The sequence below is a fragment of the Amaranthus tricolor genome, chromosome 13 (genome assembly GCF_026212465.1).
Source record: "Amaranthus tricolor cultivar Red isolate AtriRed21 chromosome 13, ASM2621246v1, whole genome shotgun sequence".
Classification (NCBI taxonomy): Eukaryota; Viridiplantae; Streptophyta; class Magnoliopsida; order Caryophyllales; family Amaranthaceae; genus Amaranthus; species Amaranthus tricolor.
The window spans coordinates 9,949,861-9,968,753 of record NC_080059.1 but is presented as its reverse complement, the minus strand read 5'-3'; the positions used below and the strand labels follow the sequence as shown (position 1 = coordinate 9,968,753).

The following is an 18,893-nucleotide window of genomic DNA, read 5'->3' as shown; positions in this document are numbered from 1 at the left end:
ATTATGGTGATGGTAATGTGAGAAAGGAAATAATAATGATGTGAGGAACTCAATTTAATTAATAGTTTAAGCTTATAGTTACAGTTTTAGAGTATGTTAAAAATGTATATTTTATCACATTTTGGCTTTTAAGTGTGGATGTAATACATGTCGTTCTCATATATAGTGCTAAAAATCCACTAAAGGAAAGATGAAAATAGAAATCATAACCATTTTATCACGCTGATGTCTTAATAGCTTGAACTAATGGTTAATTTTCGAGATATACTGTGTCAAGTAACATTTTTATATTATGTGTGATAATTAGAACCACAATTACACTCAGAATTTCATTGTCCTTTGTCGACATAAGTCTTATATTTACCCGTTTAGTTAAAATAGATATGAATAATCACAAATTGTTGTTTACACACATCTCACGGCGAGACGCATGTATATAGAATGATTAGTCCATTGATACAATTATAATAGGCTGAAGGATTGTACTCTTGTTGACGATACGTCTCATTGAAAGACCGACTCTTAACAAAATTGATCGAAAAAAAAACAAGTGTTGTTGACACAACATTAACGACCCGTTTGGTTAGTGGTACTAAACGGTGATAATGGGTATGATAAACAAGTGTAATTTTAGTTGAAAAATCTCTTGATTACCTTAATGGTCATGCTTGTCCAACTTCAATCATCTCATTTTCTTTATAAAATTCATTCCTATGTATTACCATTGAGAGAGATGGTATTAGATGCTAATGGAAATTTGTAAATAAAAAATTTTTTGCGATCAAAGTTTCATTACCATGGGAATGATATGGTACTTTTTATGCAATTTAACACTATAAATTATTCTCATTACCGCTATTGAGTACCACTAACAAACGGGCCATAAGGTCATTTGCATTGAAGATTTTGAACTAATCTATAGAGCATCAATCTTCATAAAAGATTCTTTAGAATTTAGAGGTTAGGTAAAAAAACACCGAAGATAGCAAAACTACACATTACACATCACGTTAACGTCAAATTATCAAATTCTTTCTGGTTCTGCATCACTGTTAAGATCAAAAGTTCTCCTTTCTGGAACAGATGTGCTAGTATTATTATTGTTACAATGGTGCAATTGCTGTGCTGCTGATAGAATCTTTTGGCTGTCGATTGGAGCCGACCCATTTGCTGGATTTTCACTAACTGATGAACCACTTCCCGCAGCTTGAGTTCCGGTGATTCCAGATTGAACTGGCATCCCGTCTTTAGAGCCACCAACTACTATAACAATTGAAAATTTCAGAAATATATGAAAAAGGGCAAGGAAGACCATATACACATCTTCAGTATTACTTATTTTGATAGCTAATTCACTTTTGAATACGCAATGCGCTCAATGTAGCCCATAAATAGACCAAAACCAACCATAATTCGCTTTTTCCATTTTGCAATTCGCGAGGATATTAGTGAATCATGTGCACTGAAACCACTTCATCTCTTGCCACAATTTAATTTTCAACTTTTACGTTCAATTTCATTGAAAAAATATTTAGCAACAAAAGTAATCTTCAATTTGCTGCAAGAGGACTGTTTTCATTGTATTTCTTCTTTTATTGGTTTTATAGAACTCAATAGAAAAGGGTCAAAAATGGTTATAAAATTCAAAGGAGATTAACGGTATAACAGTTTATTTTTCAAACTTCCTAAGTACGACACTTTGTATTTTTCTTCCCAAATACGGCCAGTTCTTGGAAGGGAAAAAAGTGAATACCTGACTGAGCTGTTGACACGGCTGGTATGCCGATGGTGGAAGCTGAAGTCAAGGCAGCACTTGCCTTTTTCGCTTTAGTCTGTGACAAAAAAAACATGACAGAGAAATTTGAGGCGTGGAAGTCATGAGAGACAGGAACCTATAAGCGTCATAAAAATGCCAGGAAATGGCTCTTCGAAACGCAACATAAGAGATGGGCCACAATTTTCTAATAAGCTTTCGTGCTCCGTTTTCATAAAAGCATTTGATTTGTGAATAAAGAGATCCAATCTAATCCATAGAAGTTTATATGTTTAAAGAAGTTGGAAGGAATGTTAAAAACAGTTTTGATTCTTGGACCTGGTCGGGCGCCCCTCTTGCCCCTGCCCACAGCCGGCCCTGTAACAAATGCAATAGTTTCGAAGACATAACTGCAGAAGACAGCAAAAGAAAGCTCACATACCTTCACATTTTCTTCGCAGTACTTCACAACAGCGGAGATGCCTGGGCAACGCCCATGCAATAGAGTATAAGCCCACATTAGAAGTTTCCGAGGTACACTGACATCAATGATTTCAGCCCCATCAGCACTAGGATGTAACTGACCAGTCGTGATCAGTTGAGCTGGAGCCCAGAAGAGATTGACACCGGATAGGAGCACCATAGACGAACTATCACGATAGAAGCTGTATGCAGATCTCATAAGAGAATATGCAGTTTCCAGATTTTCCTCTGATGTTTTCTTGATTACAACATGCTCAACTTTTGACAATAGTGTATTCCATTTGGTTTCAAGACTTGCTAGGTGTGTTGGATTTCCAAATGAAGGACTCCAGAAATCATTTGTTCTCAGCTCTAGACACAAATGCTGCTCATGGTTTACATCGGCAGTCACGTCGCCACTGACACTAGAGTTTAATGGTGTAATCGTAACAAGGTTGATCATGAGAGATCTGCACCAGGCAACAGAAGCATGCTTGAAAACCCCAGAACAGCTGCTATTTGAAAGTTTTGGATTTCTGCAACGCTTCCGTATCTTCTCATTAATAGCTTCAAGGGCATCGAGCTTGACATCTTTCTCCAAAGAGTATAGATATTGGTGAAGGTAGCTGTAATTTGACAAAAATAAAAATACACAGAATGCGTCTGCCTTTGTTGGTTAAAACAAAAATTGAATTTTGTTGTGAATACAATATGTCCACATGTGAATACAGGATATAACACTAAAATAAAATAAAAAAAAAGCAATTTTAAGTTTGATTATATCCTAGAAAAATCACCTTTCACAAACCATAATAAAAAATGGAAAGGAACAAGCCATAATTGAACTTATAAAGCAGGAAAGAAAGGCAGCTTAGCTCATGATAAATTGAAAGAAGAAAAACCACGTAAAAGAAAATTACCCATATAATGTGCTTTCTGATAACTCTGGACACTTGATCTCTGACGAACTGCATATATCAAGCCATAGGCTCGCCTGCTCCATGAACAAAGTAAACATTTTTTCTAGTATCTGCTCCGGAGAGCTTCTTGCAGCACTAGAACCAGCACCATCAGCTGATGTCATGGATGAGATAATTGTCTTTAATAATCTTCCAAGGGCCACAGGAACTAGATCTTCAAGGCACAATGAAAACTGGATTCAAACAATTTGTCAGAAGACATGATACACTATTTGTTTATACAGCGGCCTTCAGAACACCAAAAACTCACACATGCTTACATCAGAATTAGACATGTAGCACAGACCAGACTCAAAATTAAGATGGCCTGGGTCGGGCATTGCAAAAAATGAAACTCACTCAAATGGGGCAGACTCAGTCACACACAAACACACATTCCCAAGCACGCAGGCGTGCACACGAGCACGCACGCACGCACGCGCGCATACACACAACACACACACGTGTGTGTAAAATCATGTAAATAAACTTGTAAAAATCGGTTTGCATTACCCGCTTATCTGCTCGGATTGAAACATAGGCACGATCAAGAGTAGAAAGGTCTCCAGTCTCCTCTAAGAGTTTCAAATAGAATAGCAAGTACTTCCTTATGCAGGTAATAAATTTTCTAGAGCTTTCTGGCAGGTTTACTTCAAGGGCCTTTTTAATCCCAGCTACAGCAGGTGCTTTACGTCTGATATACCAAATATGAGACAAGATAGAAATATCACTTTCAAAAGTTTTTCAAAGGTCAAATACTAGACACAAACTTTCCAAGGGCACAAAAAAAGTGCATTAACACAAATTCAAAAACATGAAAGGGCATAATTAAAATTATGAAAGATATAGTAATAAAGGTGGATTTTTGTACCTTCCTTTTTTAGCTGAACTATCAATCTCCCACATGTTAATTGTAAAGGAAGAGCGTGATGACTTGAAACAGAAAGAGATCTCGTCTTTTGCCTTCTGAAGATCATCGACATCACCTCTTCGGTAAAGACCTTGGGCAAGCATGTATCTAGCTTTGTGAAAATGTTTTAAATCACCCTCGACACAAATTTCAAGAGCAGAGAGGCAATCACTATACAACATGCGCCAGATTTCATCCAAATCATGGCATTTCTCAGGGTTAGGGCCACCAAGATCAGATAACATATTATCTTTCTCATCAACTTTTTGCAACTTTGACCTTTCTACTTTTTTGAGAATATTCATGACCATCTCTTTTGTAGTCTGGTTGAAGGAATAAGCAGCAGAAACCTAGATTAAACAGAATAAGAGAAAGCTCATAAAACATGACATGTTAAATTTAGCTGGGATCCAACCACCTGTAAAAATGCAAATCCTTTTGGAAAGACATAAGATGTTAAACTCAAAAACTTTATGAAAAATAACAGATTATTCATAATCTATCAGACTGACCAAAATGGACAGTGACAATTACTGCAGAATGAAAACAGCCAAAGATTGACATGATTCCACATGAATGTGTGAAAATCAGCTTAGAAAATGTAGTAAACAAACTATAGAAAAAATAGTGAAAAACTATCTTCGCAAAGAAAAACAATGAATTTCAAGAGAACAATATACATCACAGCTAAAGAAACACGTTTTTACTTTAGAGAGAGAAAATAAAGAGAAGGGCTCCTTAACCCTGCGATTTTTGTTCCCGTGTGAAGGAAGCTGTCTGCTGAGGTTCTGTTTAGGCTTGGCCTGGGGTTTGCGGGCCACTTGCCGGCTGCTACTAGGACGTGCCGTTCACTCCCTTAGGCTGCGGCTAAGGTCGTTACGTTCTAGATGAGGTGGGTTTTTCCCGAAAGAGATTAGGGGGCGGGGCTTTTTGACTCCCGTCTTTGCTGTGCGGGTGCTGAGGGTTTCTCTGATAGGTGGCTGGACTTGTCTCCGGCAAGTCCTTCGGATGTTGTGCAGCGGCTTTTGCTGAGGTTATTCTGGTTTTTTATTGGGTGCGGGTACAGGGATTATCTCCGGCAGAGGCTGTTTTCCTCGGCTGTTCTGTGCATGTGCTGATTCTGACCGCTTCCATGGGGAGGCCAAGAAAGAACACTCCAACTTCACCGGGTAAGAGTACAAATGTGGCTGGTTCTACTTAAAGTCAGAGAAGCGGGTCACCTTCGGCCATTGAAGAGACCCACACTCCTAATGCTGCAGAACGCAAGGCTCTCCAGGAGGAAGTCAAAAGGCTGTAAGCCCTCCTGGATTCGCCGAGTAGGGAGGCGGATCAGGAGCAGCTCGTGACTCAGGTTGGGGGGCGGCTGTTTGACAATGGGGCTGTTCAAAAGGTTGCTGGCCCGAGTGGTGTCGTATCCCGATCGAATGCTCTTGGACCTCAATCCAAGGCTGCTGGACAGTCGGTCTCTGTAGATACAATGGCAACAATACAGCAGTGCAGAAAGGAGGCTACTGTTGCGGCCAAGATCTGAAACCTTTTGAATTCAGATGGTATGGCCCTTAACTTTATTGCTCCTTCTATATCAAATGGAATTGCTTGTGCGGTTGTGGATAAAGTTGAGGTCGCTAATTTGAAATTGAAATGGCAATTCTCTTGTGCTATGATTGTTTTTGGCTATAAACCTAGTTTAGTTGTATTCACATCGTTCATTAAGGCCAAATGGCCATCACTAGACAACCTTTCGGCCATTCTTCATGAGGATGGATATTTTCTGGTGAAGTGTAGTTCTGAAGCTGATGTGAATTTGATTATTAAGGGTGGGAATGTTATGATTGGAAAAAGACCTGTGTTGATTAGGAAATGGGATGACCACTTTGACATTAAGAGTGATATTCTGCGTGTAGTGCCTATGTGGGTTAGATTCTTGAATCTCCCTACCAAATTCCGGGGCGCTAAATCCTTAAGTAGAATAGGTAGCTTACTTGGGTGCCTATCGCTGCAGATGAATGCACCACTAATCAACGTAGGGTGAGTTATGCTCGGGTCCTGATTGAGGTGGATGTTTTTAAGCCTTTGCCTAAAGCTATTTTTTTGGAAGATGAACAGATAGTGAGTACTGGAGAGGCTGGTGGGAAATCACTCGGTGATGCCCCCAACGTAGGGGAGAGGGAATGGGTCCAAGTAAATAAAAAAAAGAAGTCTAAGGGTAAAGAGGTATGTAGTGAAGATGCTTGTCTAGAGCCCTTGGTGGGTTGAAGATCTGTAACTTCACTTCTTCCCATCCTTCAGATTCCACTTTTTGAATTTGTGGTGCCTTTGTTGAGTAAGTTGGTTCCAGTTTGGAAAGGTTTGTTGGCTCGGCATCTTGATTTCTTTGACTTCAGTTTGGCTTTTGGTGATAGGAAGATAGTTCTTATATAGTTTGGTTTGGTTGTTTTTGTATGGTTTGGCTGGTCTTTCTTGTTTGCTAGTTTGTTCTGGTTGGTGCCTCCTTGTCGTGTTTAGGGAGGTGTTTTTTTTCCTTTATAGCCTAGGCTATAAATGGTTTTTTTGGAGTTAATATATTCCCATTCAACTGCCAAAAAAATATATATATATCACAGCTGCTATAAAGCTCAAATACCCACCTTTAAATCTTCTACATTCTCCCTTCGACATGAATAGAGTAACTTCAAGCGAGAAGCATGCATCCTATAAATTGCATCAACTGCTGATGGATTTAAAGCAATTGCTTTGTCATAATATGAGAATGATAGCTCGGGTGCACATCCCAATTTTTGACAAAGTTTTCCCAAATAAAATGCATGCGACCAATCCTGTCTAAACCCACATGTCAAAATCAATATAATCTCCAAAACCAATTTAGAATTAAGTAACAAAAGAGGACACAATTCATGATGATCAAAAAAGTATATAAGGTAGAAGGTACCTGTGGGAAAATGCCTTCTCAAAGTGTTTCTTTGAATTCTTACAGAACATCATCCATGTTGCATCTTTACTGGGTGCAACAGATCTCTGATCATAAAAAGGTACTACATTCTGAAGACCATCATAGTACACTAATGCCAACATCTCATGTATCTCACTCTGTAATTAGATTTAAAACAATTATAGAGGACAAGACAATCAGTCACTATAGGACACCAGTAGCTCTAGAAGAGCAAGAACATCCCTCCACCCCTTTCCCCGTCACCACAAACCCCGGTCTACATTCAAATATAAGAACCTAAAAAATTCGAAGAAGGAACCCCATACGCAAATACAAAAATTCCATTTTCTGCATCATGGACTCACTTTCCATTCACTTAGAAATTAGAATGAATCAATTAACACTAGCTCCTAAAGAAAAGACAAAATGGACATTCACGAACAATCCGAAAAAATGCCAACAACTAGAAGTCTAGAACTAACCAAATAAGAATAAAATGGAAAGTAGGCTCAAATAAGATAGTATTATAAGTGGAATAAAAAAATAATAAGCTCTGCAGAATAAACCACAACTTAAAATGAATCCAGAGACAACCAGCAAGATAAGAATAAGAAAAAGTGAGAACTATAAAAATTTAAACGAGATAACAAGATTTAGGGAATAGTGCCCAAAATTATTCAATAGCTGCCCAGTTGAGTTACAAGAAACAGTTGAAATCAACCAAACTGTTCACCTCAAACCCCCTCCCAAAGGAAAATAGTGCATTACCTGTTGTTCTGGGGTCTTAGCCAAAGCCAAGCTCATTAATAGGCATCTTCGGCTCCTTCTTCTACTTCTCTCCACTCTTAGAGGCAGTGTGTCATTCTTACGCCATCCAATCACATTTATGTTCTTGCTCCCATCATTTAGCAACAAGTCTACCTCCTGTTTCAACATATTTTAAGTGAAAAAGGAGGAGGAAGGGCAAGTGAAAAAGTAACTGCACAAGTATCACAGAATTTAATATTTTACTTCTATTCCTTCACATGGAATTTTCAAGGGTAATGATAACTCGTTAAGTCGATCTTGAGAGTAGAACAGATCCATTTTACCTCATCATAAACATTAGCAAGACGATGCCAACTCTCGAACCGCAAAGGATTGAACAATAAATCATATTTGGAAAGATTTGCACTCTGCTCAACATAGTCCTGCCCTTCTTTGTTGAGTACAAAGCCTGGCCATTTATCAGAAGCACTTGTTTCCTCAGACTGAGCTAAAAGATAATACAGGTCGCTATAAACATCCATATAAGGCTCGCAGCTGTGGTCATAAGTACATAACCAGTAAAGACTTTCTGAAAAAGCAAACAAAAAGAACAGGCTTTAAAAAGAAAACCCATAACTTTACCTCTCTATTGAGAGTTTATGCTGACTAAGGATTCCTGTATCCTTATATATGACTTTAGTTATGGTATCAAGAAACTCATTAGACCCAGCCTCTTCTGATAGTATATCTTCACAGAGATTAGGATCATCTAGATATTTGTCAATGGGATTTCCGGCAATGACATCACTTGGTGGCTCTGGAAAATGTTTGCGTATGGCTCTTAGCACTCTTCGGAGCTTGAGCAGCCCTGTTTTCTGGCATGTTAGATATAAGAGTGACAATTAGTACAGATGCAAATGATAACTAGAGCATAAAAAGGGAGTAAGAAAGAAACCAACAGTGGAAGCCTTTGCATATGGCAATATATAGTTGAACACATCAGCACACTGTTCTTTGGACTGATAATCTGCTTGACTTGTGTTTCTATGCACTGCCAAATCATCCTCAAAGCCTGACTCAGAACGAAGATTAAGACCATACAGACAATAAAAGCACTGATTTAAGGCATTATCAATCAATGAATCAAGTTCTTCTCGTTCATCTTCGACAAGTTCAGATCCAACTGGAGAGTTCTGTTTGCTTGGTTCTTTCCCATTGAAAAGCATGTTAATAGGTGCATCTTCTATGTGTTTCCCTTGCTCACCCTCATCAGGGGAAAGACTATCTGGAACTATCAAGTCACCATATTCAGCAGAGGCTGCTTCAGCTAAAGACATTTCAGTATCAGCAGACATCTTCATATCATCATTGAATACATTAGATTGCTTGTTTGAAGTATGGCGACTAGACTTGAGCTTCATAGCCAACAAATGCTTAATAGCAAGCTTAAGAAATGTTCCGTCGACCCCTTCACCATCTTCGCCAACACAGCACAACCCAAACTCGGCAAGCACATCATGAATTGCGACAATTAAATCAACCTGAGACAAGATAAGTGAAAAACATTGGCAAAATTGCAAAGAAGATAAGAAAATGTTCTGGAGAATGACTTTACAAATTGGACTCACTTGAGCTTTAATGGAGATTGTCAGATCCAAATGTTGAAGCTTCCAGAAAGCAACTACTGCATTGACAAAGAAACACTTTTGCTTCTGTTCACAAGGATCTGAACTTAAAATACCAGAAGGTTTCTTGCAAAACGACATCCTTGCAATGTTGCACATGAGTGCCAGCAGCAAAGTCTGCATGCCAGCTATACTGTTTCCTGGGATCATTATATCATTCTGCAGTAATATAAAAAAAAGATGTAAATAGCAGTAAAAGTAACGTTCTAGGCTTGTAGAAGCATGCTTGAGTACACACCAACAGATAATAAAAGCTACCATTTCATCATCCTGTGCATACTTCAAAGGTATCATTGACAAGACAAGTGAATGATGTTAGGATCTGAAAATGATCACAATATAAAGTGGTTTGTAACATAAAAAAGACAATAGGAAATGATAAAGCTGCTGGAGCTAGAATGCATATTAAAACAATTGCATCAAGGGTGGAGCATTGAAAATGTGATCCTGACACTGTATAAAGGAACAAAAAAGTCATGCTATATTTCCACTCAGGAAATATCCATTGCCTTTTAGGCTGAGTTAGTCAAGGTCAATTAGCAAAGAGGTGGTTAATATACCCATGGTGCAAAAACAAGGCCGCATCGCATCGCATCAGCTAGATGTAAAGGTTTTCAAAAATACCGTATCACCGTGACGTCACCATGATCAAAGACGGTTATCAAACTTTTGCACTGAATATACCAGTGACAAACAAAATTAATCACGGAGAAAGCATTGTGTTTCATGCTTAAAAAGAAAAGTAACTGTGACAAGCCAAGTCCAAACCAATTGAGCGATATGGTGGCTTCCTAAAAATAAGATTTTTGTCCTCCAAAACGGCATTCCTGTTGGCATTAACCATTGACAGGCTCAATGTTTAAGAGAAAATTATTCATAAATCAAATAAAAAAAATCCTTCAAGAGGATAAGAAACTTGGGAAGATTAATAAATTAGAAAGACATTTTTTAGAAATCTAATAATTACTATATTTTCTTATAAGTTGCATAGAGAAGATTTGGTACATTTCTTAAGAAAAATGTTAAAACATTGGAAAGACCGCAAATTGCTAAACACGTCTTGCAATCAAAATCTTAGTCTTTTGTTGCGGTAATGTTGTAAATATTCAATTATTCACATGGATAAATTGGAATTTCACTTGTATTAAGTTTCCTTGAATGAAAAATATGAAAAATAAACAAAAACAATCGTTTAAGGAAAGTGTGCAGAATAAATAATTAGAAACAGAGGAAGTAATGAATTAACCAACACAAACAAAGGGCAGTGGCATCTTTCACAACCTACGAATAAGCATACTTACGTAGTTGGTTAATCAAAATATTCAATTCAGATCGTTCTATGACAGAGTCTGACCCTTGAATACATAAGATTGGTCTCCAAAAACAAAACAAAGTACAAACTATCAACAAACTTATTTAGAGAATCCCTATACTAAACCTCCTTGTTGATTACAAAACTTATTCAAACCCATATATCTTATCTTAGAACAATAAAAGCCAATGGTGGTGTTTATGCAGACAAGTCTTCTCATAATTCATTCTATAACCTAAAATGGAATCATTCGTTTTCCCTTCTTTGATGGAACGGGAGAGGGTGCAAACGAGAAGCTTCACACTGCATCTGGTTACGTAAACTTCGTCCCAAAACTCTATATTAAAATCTCGGAAACACCATTCCGAAAACTACAGACTAATGTTCAAACGGAAAAAAAATGTTTGAATATACCTCAGATTATAATATTATACCGAAAAGGACCCATCATATGAAACCTTTATTCCAAAACTCTAAGTTGACGCTTAGCGTTTCGATTTTTGTTTCTCGTATCGTATTGTATTTCCTTTCTCAAAACATTGGCATAGATGGATTAATTTCAACTACTAAACATAGACCGACTTCACCAACTATTTTACTTATTTTAAGTATGACTCTAAAAAGTTGAAAACCAGAAAAATTTAATCAGAAGTAGCAAACAACAGAGAACCAGTAATGTATAATAAAATACGGTTTTAGCATTTTAAAATCAAAGGATTTCCAGAGACTAGATTTTATCAATGACATTGTTCCATTAGAATGAAATCATACTCTCTTTTTCTTAAACTCTTCCTAGAGAAGCACTAGAACCAAATTTTTTAATGTTAACCTCTACTATCAAATAAATAGGTAAAAGCATGTTAGTGAAACGAAATCCTTATTCCTCTCGCATTTTGTTCCCGACAAAGTTAAAATTAAATATTTTTTATTCTGATAATTTGGAATGGTTACATAGGTTGGGAAAGAATTTTGTTCAAGCAGTACTTTATAAGAAGAAAGCATACAGTCATTACCAAGTCTTTCTGCTGATCAATGAAATTCTTCACACGAAATACACATTCTGAAACTGCCTTTACTTGATCTGCAATTAAATCATAATAGTTCTTCCCTGAACTATCTTTTAAATCTGTTCCAAAAGCAGATATTACTTTTGATGCTGACTTCTCACTATATAACTCACAATGGGTAGCAGAATTGTCCATCCCAGCTGCCACCATGAGTATTTGGAGTTTACACCTCTGACAATTTAGGTACACCTCCACATTCAAAGGGTATACCTTTTCAAGAGCTTTAATCAAAATGTCTAGAGCTGAGAGTTCATCGGTAATAACATCCTGATCTTTATCAGCTAGAGGTGACATATCCACATTAACACCTTTTGCGGACAATAAAAGTGGCGCAAGCAAATCTATACATTCCAAGTACATTTCTTTCTCAAGCATTGCAGCAACATCAGTTTTCAGCAAAAATTGAACCTCTAGCAAATTAATTTCATGCAAAATTTTAATAGTGGTCAACTCTTTGTTAATTTTGCAATGACGCAACTGGACAGAACCAGGCATATCATTCAAATTTCTGTTGTTTTCCAAAAGGGATAAAGAAACTGAGAACTCCTCATGAGCCCTCGATCTATTACCCTCCCAGATGGATACAATACCGCTTAACCAATAGAACCGAACCCAAAAAGAACTCTTCTCTGTAAATTTATGTGCACCATCAGAACTTTTTTTGCCATCTTCTGCAGACGAATCAACCTTAGAGAAATCTTTACCCCAGTTCACACTCAAATTCATAGGACACTCCAATGCAACTGATTCTATGATTTTTGAGAGATGAAAAGATGTCTCATTCATAAGCTCAACCAGCCTAGATGAATTGGGCAAACATGATCCCATGTCATGATATAACTCAGCAAGAAAGAGACTACATTCAGGTGTTCTATCGCATTCCCATAGCCTTGTCAATTTTTCCAACTCTAAGAATTTTATGAATGCATCACGATATACAGGGCCTTTTTTCGCAACCTCTTCCAAAAGCAAATGTCCCAAGTGATAAGCACCATAATTATTGGAAGTTTTCCTGACAAAATTTTGTACATCTTGCCATTCATTGTCCAGAGAATGACTTGGAGAATAATCAAAATCCTTGATCTGTTGTTCACTTGAGATAAAAGGTTGTAGAGAATGAATCACAACTTTCTCCATGTCTTTATTTCCAGAAAATTCTGCATCCCCCTTCCCTGTTTTCTGACTCCTACGGCCAACCAAACGGATGCTTCGTCGTTCTTGTATTTGCTCGTCAGAGTAATGTTGCTCTTTTCTATCAATACTACTTTCCTCTCTCGTATTACACTCGTCATTTGAGCTATTTTGAATAGAACTGGTCATAGACTTTTCAGACTCTTCAAGTTTTGAAGACAAGCATATTAATACTCTTGTATTTCCTGGCAGATTAGATTTCTCAGCTGCTGTTGCAGAAGTACAACCATCATCTGAAAGAAGAATTTCCAAGATTCTATCCGCGAGAGCTGTCCATGAGAAATCATTTAATTGGATTTCGATGGTCTGCTTTAGCCTTTTTGGCGCACTTTCTGTGTCCGTATCCAGATTTTTGTTGGATGCTTTCCTCTTTTCCATAAATTTAAGTCTAGCATGCTCTGGTTTCAGTCTATCAATACCTCTCGGGGCAAATGGTACAGGATCTGATTCTTCAATTGTTCTCTTAACGTACAAAGCACGAGCATGAGATGGCCAGTGTCGTAAAATTAATTCTGTAACAGAAAGGCTTGCAACCTCATCTCCAATGGCAATGAGCACCTCCAAAAGCTTCTCCATGCAATTCCCTGTAAATAACAAGAGTAATTCCAATGCCTTAATCCCAACATATGGAAAATTTTATAAAAGAAAAATATAACATGCCATTCTCAACAAAGAGAAAAGGTACATCTGCTTGAAGAAAAAGCATACAGCTTATTATACTCCCATGTAAATAAAGAGATGAAAAGGCATCAGTTTACAAGGGACTAATTACTAGTACTACTTACAATTATTAGGACTACAAACAAGCCCTTGCTCAAATGCCCATCGAGATATACTCAATAAACCCACGGAACAAGCCAGAGTACCCAATTGATTCCAGACAACTGAATCCTTAGTGTCAATCTCCACTGCTTGCAGATAGCAGTGTAATGCACTTTCATAATACGCGGAACCTTGTTGCAAGAAAACAGTAGCAAGATTCTTCAGTGCCAAAAATCTGCCATCCAAGAGAGAAAAAATGAAGCAACATCTTGAAATTAAAAAAACCATTGCAAAACATTATATAAGTCTACCAAATGATTTCACATAAGCACTGCATGCAAGGCCTTAATTTTCAATGAGTAGATAAAATCACAGTTATTATAAACTGCCTAAGCTACATATCCTTTAGCACTATCTCGATTTGGTCAAATCTCCATAAAAAGCATATGCATCATATTTGAGTTCGAAAATTCACTCAAAAGTACCAGAAAGACATTGCAAATAAATTATGACATTTACCATATATGCACAGCCTGAAAATTGCTTTCAACGTCCAGGCTTATTTTTATGGTAATCAATCTTTCCCTGCACATCTAGACATCTTAAAGAAGAATGAGTATATCCAGGCATTTCTAGACCCAGAAATAGAACAAACCATAACAATTATGAGGAAGTTAGTTAATCGATAGCTTCAAACAGTGAAATAAACAGCATTTTTAAGTACTCTGGCTGTAACTTGGAAGGACAAGCCTAAAGAAACCATTTTGATAGAGATATTTATGAATCAATAATGGAAGTGGAAAGAGATTTCTTCCTTTGGAAATCATTTTATTCCTTAACATGCTCATTCCCCCTGTCCCTTTATAGATAACCATAACCAGATCACACCAAACATGACAGACAGATAGCCATCTCCAATCCACAATTTGAGGATTTATATCTGTTTTCAAGCCAAACTCAAAAAAATGAAAACTCAAATAAGACCAGAAACTCCACCACTGCATGATCTTGACAACATTACTTCATCCCCACTATAATAGTGCAAATCCACTTACTACTGACCAAACAAAGAGAATGTTCACGTCTGCAACTGACAATAGATCAATAATCTCACTTAGCACAGAAACTACAGCTTACAAATCACAAACCCAACTCTACTAAAATTGATCCACCTCCAAAAATGCAGATGCACACCATGCGTAAATACATGAGGACTACACAACAAATTGATCACGTATCAAATCACTAGCATGGTTTAAAGTCTTTATCATTTGACCATGGTGAACGAAGGGGACAAAACCACGAAATATATGGAGTTATACAGTTAGTTGATGAGAGAGCTTCAAGCATGAGAGGAAAGAGAGCCATGCACACACATATGAAGTGCGGAAGAAATCAAAGAAAACCAAAGATTGAATTTTGGTATCATTTCAACCTTGTATCCTGAAAGATGTACTCGTGTATCATACTAGTTTTTCCAACTTTCTCAAAAACACTCAAAAACATAAATCCGAGAAGAAATGAGGGAAAAACATCAATAATATCACATTAACACCACACCCAAAGCCACGCATGAATTACAATTCCATGTCAATCATATACAACACCACACTTTTGAAGAACCAAACAGCCAAATGTTAGAAATTTCATCTCCAAACACAAAATTAATTGATATTAAATCATATAGTTTTCATTCATGATCCTCGAGGAGATGAAGACTTGCAAAGTGTTCTTTATGTAGTAGGCTTTCCACCCTTTTCAAATGGGCAACGAGTAAAAATCAAATTGTACTAAAACAAGCATTCTTCACAACTCCATTTATACTATTGTTAATAAGATCCCAATTATGTTCTAAGATTTTACTATATGATACAAATCTTAAATAAGATCATAATGTTAGTATGATCCAAATTTGAATAATATTTTAAGTAGTGTAATCAACTATGATCCTAAGATCCAACGGTCCGGTTTGGCAAATTTCGTCTTCATTATAATTATTTTGTCCTATATTTCATCTTTCACTAATTTATTTCACATACACATATATGTTTGAAATATTCCATAATTACAATTGAAAAATCACACTCTTCATTTATATGGAGATTTAAACTAAATTATTGATTCATTCCTAAAAAAAGTTAAAGAAGTTTTACATCATAATTTAACACTTCTAAAATGTATAATGTTAAGGAATAAATATTTTAACGTATTTAACTTGATTTGTAGGATTGTACAATCCTATGATTGAATCCTATCTAACTGGTCCTATCCCTGATCGATTCCAAGTACGATTTTGACCATGATTGCCTTGCTTTAGACAATTATAAATTAGAAAAATAGTCGAAGGTAATACATATAATGCATAAAATAAAAAACTTACTTTCAAAATTCTCCATTGATGGAAGGGAAAACAAATAAAAGAGAGAACGGAAAGAGGTCTAAGAAGATAATCTATGGGTTCGATTTAATAATCATCAAAGACTAAAACTATTCAATTCAGACTTTAGAGCTTAGATTGCACATAGACTTCACAAAGAAACCTAACATGACAGAAATTAAGGGAAAGAAACTACTTACTTGAGTTGTAAGAGATGGCCATCACTAGCAGTACTCTCCACCTAAAGATAAAAATAAATCCATGGATCCTCTCCAACTTTTAACTAAACAAACTTTATATTTAAACATCACATAAGCAAGCAATCACCTGCGTTGTAGATACCAGAGGGTCTTTTACTACAGCTTCCAAAAGTTCACGTGCCTCTTTATACTCCTTTGCTTGCAGTTTCAAGAGTCCATCATGATAAGTTTGTGTAAGGTGGAACTCCTATATAAGAAAACAATATAAGTGAATAGAGTACAAGGCAACTCCTCATTTCCCAAAGTTAAACTACAAGAGTAGAAGCATGGGAGGATAAAAAGAAATATTATGAATAAGCCAACAGCAAGAATGCAGACACAACAAAGCCCAAGATTATCATATCATAAACTGGGGGGGGGGGGGGGGTGTGGTGAAAAGATTATATTCCTCCGTTCTTTAAAATCTTGCACCGTCTTTGACTTTGACACTATTCATCAAGCAAATTGACTTTCATATTGTAGGTAATTTATAAGTTAAAACTTAGTCATATGAGAACTTGTTTGTAAACACCCAAAATCTTACGAACATCCAAGTGCTATATGAAAAATTGAAAACATAACAAATCATGAATTCCTTCTTCCAGAATCAAAATGCACTTGATTGATTCAATTAGCACCATAAAACAACTTCAGCTAAGGCTATCGGCACAACACCCTTCACAAGAATATCAATTTTCCCGAAGCCTCCATCTCAGCAGCATATTTATATTTCAAAATAGGGTTTCAGTATGAAAATCAAAAAATTCACATCAACCACAATTGCCCCAATCCATAAATTAGTCACAGCTATAAACTGAGTCATGGGTTGACCTCTAGAGGTTGAAAAATTTTCCTTTCGATTCTCACCACCTAAACATCAATTTCCCTTCCCTCTTGCCTATAGGGATTAACCTTAATCAAAAAAAAAAAACAAAACATATAAAAAATCATCCAAATAACTACGCAGCTACTAAGATACCATTCAAGTAGAAATGCAATAATCAAACACACATATTAAGAGTATAACCCCTCACAAACACATCAATTATGATCAAACTCTGATAACTATGGATTCTGAATAATACTGTATCATACTCTAAAGTCTAAACTAAAAAATTTAGAATAAAAAAAGTGACTATAGCATAAATTATAACGTAAAATGAGAAAATAAAAGAAACCCAGATATAAAAAACGGAATAACAAATTCAGAACAGGGAATCAGTAAGAGATAATAAGGGTTTACCTGGGCTTCTTTGGTAGGAGCTAAAGGCTCCCACTGACTTTTCGAATCTGTATCATTGATAGCTGAAATTGCAAACTGCAAAAACGAAAAGGAACACCCATCAATTAGAGATTATAAAGATCTTGTAGCAAAATTCAAATTCAATCGTTAATAAATTAGCAGACACATTAGAAATGAAAGAACAGTATGTAGAATTGAAATTACCATAATTGCTGCGTTTTAATGTAGAAATTTGGTAGTAGCATTCAAAGAAATAATTTCTTTGTAATTTGAGACGTGAGATTGTTGCAATTGATAGATTTAGTAGTGAGTTTTTGTAATTTACAGAAGAAGAGGGAAAGTTGAACTGAACGTAAAGAGCAACAGTAAAAGGGAGTCCGATGTTTATCCGCAACCTTTCAAGTGCAAACCTTCCGATGTTTGTGAAGTATTATTGTTTTTTGTTAGTAAAAATTATCCACAATGATTCAACATTATAATAATTTTTCTACAATAATCTTTAATTTTAATTAAATATGAATAATTTAATTATAAGTGGTGCTTTTTGATAATGTATTAAAATAACCTTCTACCTATACAACAAGTCATTTTGCATAAAAAATAAAAAAAATAATTATAAAATTAAATTATGAAAAATTATAAAATAAAAAAATATAAACGAGAAATCATGTAAGTCTATTTTATTGATTTCGACTTTTAATTATTTTAATTATTTTGATTTTTTATTTTATTTTTCTTTTTTTAGCAATTAACTTGTAAAAAACAATCACCATTTCGGTAACAATGTTCTTAGGTAGGTGATCCTAAAATTGAGATTATTAATCATTGTTAAAAATTGGGATTATTGAAGGAAAATCAATGAAAAATTGGATTATTCTGGGTTATTTTTCATTTTTCTTATTTACAAGGTAGGTCGACGAGGGGGGAGAGTTAACCAATAGTATCTTATCCGTTCGTTTCAGTAACTTTGTTTCTTTTGATTTGGGCATGTTTGCCAAGGTAATCATTGAACCCTTAATATTTCTAATTATTCATTACTTAAAATTATAAAAACGTGAAATTGATAATTTTTGTGTTGAGACGAATCAAACAAGTTCCTACTTTGACTATGTCTTAACTTATGAATTCAGAATAAAATAGAATTACAAATCAAAATTGAACTGTACATAGTGTAAAAAAAAATGGAACAAAGTTACTGAAGCGAAGGCAATATTTCTTTAGATAAACTAAGGGCAAAGGTTAGATTATTAAAAATTA

The 18,893-nt window shown here is 35.9% G+C and overlaps 1 protein-coding gene across 4 annotated transcripts; it reads right to left on the bottom strand.

Annotated features, from left to right (window-relative positions):
- Positions 1-897: 897 nt before the first annotated feature.
- LOC130797729 (calcineurin-binding protein 1) lies at positions 898-18,055 on the bottom strand. 4 transcript variants are annotated; one of them, XM_057660451.1, is made up of 19 exons: positions 17,841-18,055; positions 17,637-17,711; positions 16,482-16,601; positions 16,355-16,395; positions 13,801-14,012; positions 11,771-13,599; positions 9,389-9,604; positions 8,720-9,301; positions 8,403-8,635; positions 8,105-8,315; positions 7,782-7,937; positions 7,014-7,171; positions 6,712-6,904; positions 4,046-4,434; positions 3,688-3,868; positions 3,136-3,368; positions 2,196-2,841; positions 1,754-1,832; positions 898-1,263 (listed from the first exon to the last, which is right to left on the bottom strand). In XM_057660451.1, the coding sequence occupies exons 1-19, from the start codon at positions 17,841-17,843 to the stop codon at positions 1,025-1,027; spliced, it is 5,796 nt and encodes a 1,931-aa protein (XP_057516434.1). In that variant the 5' UTR covers positions 17,844-18,055; the 3' UTR covers positions 898-1,024. The 4 variants fall into 4 exon arrangements, with proteins under 4 accessions (XP_057516434.1, XP_057516435.1, XP_057516436.1 ...); XM_057660452.1 differs by having other exon boundaries at positions 898-1,260; XM_057660453.1 differs by lacking the exons at positions 6,712-6,904; positions 7,014-7,171.
- Between the last annotated feature and the right edge of the window lie 838 nt (positions 18,056-18,893).

What these genes read in the sequence shown, in the direction of transcription:
- LOC130797729 (XM_057660451.1), bottom strand. An exon ending in TTGCTAATGTTTATGATGAG is followed by an intron (nt 7,938 to 8,104) that starts GTAAAATGGATC and finishes ATGTTGAAACAG; the next exon opens with GAGGTAGACTTGTTGCTAAA. An exon ending in CTAAGACCCCAGAACAACAG is followed by an intron (nt 7,172 to 7,781) that starts GTAATGCACTAT and finishes ATCTAATTACAG; the next exon opens with AGTGAGATACATGAGATGTT.